This window comes from Gossypium hirsutum, chromosome A11, assembly GCF_007990345.1.
Source record: "Gossypium hirsutum isolate 1008001.06 chromosome A11, Gossypium_hirsutum_v2.1, whole genome shotgun sequence".
NCBI lineage: Eukaryota > Viridiplantae > Streptophyta > Magnoliopsida > Malvales > Malvaceae > Gossypium > Gossypium hirsutum.
In genome coordinates, this window is record NC_053434.1 from 99,063,131 (window position 1) to 99,066,391 (window position 3,261).

At 38.5% G+C, this 3,261-nt stretch overlaps 1 protein-coding gene across 1 annotated transcript; it reads left to right on the forward strand.

Moving 5' to 3' along the window:
* The first annotated feature begins 335 nt into the window (after positions 1 to 335).
* Positions 336 to 2,164, forward strand: LOC107892006 (probable pectate lyase P59). The gene is made up of 2 exons (XM_016816965.2): positions 336 to 1,333; positions 1,416 to 2,164. Exons 1-2 carry the CDS (start codon positions 485 to 487, stop codon positions 1,881 to 1,883), a joined length of 1,317 nt encoding a protein of 438 aa, XP_016672454.1. The 5' UTR covers positions 336 to 484; the 3' UTR covers positions 1,884 to 2,164.
* Positions 2,165 to 3,261: the final 1,097 nt, after the last annotated feature.

Consider the following 3,261-nt stretch of genomic DNA (forward strand, 5'->3'; position numbering starts at 1 on the left):
TATAGCGACGGTTTTTGCTGCGCTTGGGAAAGCGCCGCTAGCGTAGTGTCATATATTTAGATTTAATTGAAATTTAAAACTTTAAATCATACCAAAATTTATTTGAAATTTCCAACGGCAGGGAATTATGCATTCAAAATGGCGCCAAAATTGCAGGAAAATTCTCAACTATTTTTATCAAAAATGAAAATCCGGACGTTTTCCCCTTTCCCCTACTTTGTAGCTATTGCAAACACTCGTGACAAGTGTTTTTTTTTTTTTAATTGTTGAACGTGTGTTTGCTAATTTTAATGAATCCCCTGTAGTATAAATGCCACCATGATCATCATCTTCCATGCAGGCCAAGCTTGAGTTTAACTAGTTGGCGTGGCTTTTTTCTCCTATCAAGGTCCTGTCTGCAACCAACCTGTTGTTTGCAGGATTTGGGCTTTGATTACACCTTTTCCAATTTTGCTTTATAAAAGAAAAAAAAAAAAAAACCACGATGGCTGCTCATAGTTATAGCTTGTTTCTTTTTTCCTTGTCTTTTGTTGTCTTAATCCCAACCCTTCAAGCTCACATTGCTGAATATGACGATTATTGGAAGGCACGGAAATTGGAAGCCATTGAGAACCTGAACAAGGCTTATCACCCCAATCCTGAGGAGATGGTCCACCATTACAATGACCAATTTGCCAAAACCATGATTAAGCTTAATAACACCAGAAGGGTGTTGAAGGGAACGAAAGAAAATGGTCCATGTGAAATAACCAACCCCGTTGATAGCTGCTGGCGGTGTGATCCTAACTGGGAAAAAAACAGGAAGAGGCTGGCCGATTGTGCCCCTGGATTTGCTCGTGGTACTACCGGTGGAAAGGAGGGTGAGTTTTACGTGGTCACTGACCCTTCTGATGATATTCTTAACCCCAAACCTGGAACTCTGCGTCATGCTGTCATCCAAAGAAGACCACTTTGGATCACTTTCAAAAGATCCATGATCATCACCCTGGAACAGGAGCTCATTATTACAAGCAACAAGACCATTGATGCTAGGGGCGCCAATGTGCAGATTGCTAAGGGTGCTGGTATTACGGTCCAGTTTGTCAAGAATGTCATTATCCATGGCCTCCATATCCATCACATTATTACGGGCACGGGTGGCACCATCAGGGATGCTGAAGACCACTTCGGGTTAAGGACTGCCAGCGACGGAGATGGGATCTCTGTATTCGGAGCAACCAATATTTGGCTCGACCATCTTTCAGTTACCAATTGCTCCGATGGTCTTATCGATGTTATTGAGGGTTCCACTGCCGTTACCATTTCCAACTGCCATTTCACTGACCACAATGAGGTAATTACAACCTTTTTTTTTTTTATATTTAAACTAGGCAGGAACTAGGATTTTGAACAAAAAGTATAATGAAATATTGCAGGTGTTGTTGTTTGGAGCAAGCGATTCTTACACTGGGGACCAGAAGATGCAGATAACCGTTGCTTTGAACCACTTCGGTAAAGGATTGGTGGAGAGGATGCCTAGGTGCCGACACGGTTTTATCCATGTCGTCAACAACGACTACACTCACTGGCTCATGTATGCTATTGGCGGCAGCCGCAACCCTACAATTATCAGCCAGGGCAACAGGTATACCGCGTCATCCACCCTCGCGTCTAGGGAGGTGACCAAAAGGGTGTACGCACCACCCGAAGTGTGGAAGAAATGGAACTGGATATCAGAGGGTGACCATTTCGAGAACGGTGCCTTTTTTGTTTCATCCGGTGATCCCAAAGCCAGCAAGAAATATGGTATTGACAAAATGATGCCTTTCAATCCCGGTGAGATGGCCCCCAAACTCACCCAGTATGCCGGAACACTCAACTGCAAACCGGGCAAGCCTTGCTAAAAAACACCGTGATAAGCATGCGTCCTTTCTTTGTTATGTACAACATTTGATATCTAGAAGCCCAGATCCACCGATTTCCTACATCGACATTATTTTTTAATTTTTTTATTATTCGGTTTTGGGTTTCAACCAAATTTGGTTAGGGTTTCAAGTGTACTATGAGGTAAGTTCTTTTGATCCTTATTTCTATTAATTCCAGTTTTGTTCACTGAAATGGTTTCCTTGAACAGAACTATATATGGCTGTTGCCTGTTATGAATACAATTATGCAGTTTTCTCTTTTTCTTCTTCTTCTTTCTTTTTTTATTTTTGGACTTCACGTTGCCATTCAAATAATTTGGCATGTTGATAAAGCTACTATTCTGAAACAACAAGAAGCAGAATGCATCGAAACCCCCAACTGAACTCATCAATCAAAACCCAAATCAATTTTGAGTTATTTGATTAACAATTTTTGATTTGGATGAAATTTTAATTTATTTATTCTTTAAATAAAAAAATTAAAATATAATCCGACTACTACAGGGATTTTATAATACTGACATCGAGGGAAAATATTAATGTTTTGTCAACTCTTTTTGTTCAGATTTTCCCGAAAGGCTCTGCTCTTGTTCCTGACATCCAGGGAAATTTCTAGGTTATAAGAAAATGTTGACAATGTAAGGTGTTATTCATTTAAAGCACAATCAATCTTTTTCAGAATTGGATGGGATCAAGATTGTGCAGTTTAGAACCATATTCATTTTGTATTGAAAAATTAAAATTAAATGTTGACAGCATTGGATGTTGGACAAAACCATAATAGCAGAGAAAACATTGCTATTCTACGGGCTTGCTTTATTCCAAGAGTTTCAAACTTTAGTCATGATTTGGAGAAACAAATTTTCAAGTATGCGACAAAAGCATCCTTACTAATTTTTCATGATATGGATAATATATCAGACGATGACCGCAATGCCTTATTAGTCATTTTAGGGCTCTGTTGGTGTTAGAACAAAGAACAAGCAAGGTTCAGTAAAAACTTGAGCAGGAAGGCTCGATACTTGCTGGAGAAACAAAACAAAATTCAAAGCAAAAAACAAGCAAAGATGGAGAGTATATTGAATGAAAATGATGATAATTTTCATTAAACTTAAATAATAGTATAATGCCAATACATAAACCAAGCATTGTGCTTGTCAAAATCAGTATAAGGTTAACTAATCTATACCAACTACCACTAATACATTGGAACTTGAAAACTAAGCTTGTACACATGAACAAAGTTGGTTAACAGCTCAATCACATTAAAAATTACATCAACTTCAACCTAACATGGTTCAAAAGGAACTAAGTTTCATTACATCAATCAAAAAAACAAAATGAACTTAGAACAGCT

Excerpts from the sequence above, each read along its gene's own strand:
- LOC107892006 (XM_016816965.2), top strand. The coding sequence starts at position 485 with ATGGCTGCTCATAGTTATAGCTTGTTTCTTTTTTCCTTGTCTTTTGTT. Across the intron at positions 1,334-1,415 it reads ATTTCACTGACCACAATGAG|GTGTTGTTGTTTGGAGCAAG; the intron begins GTAATTACAACC and ends GAAATATTGCAG.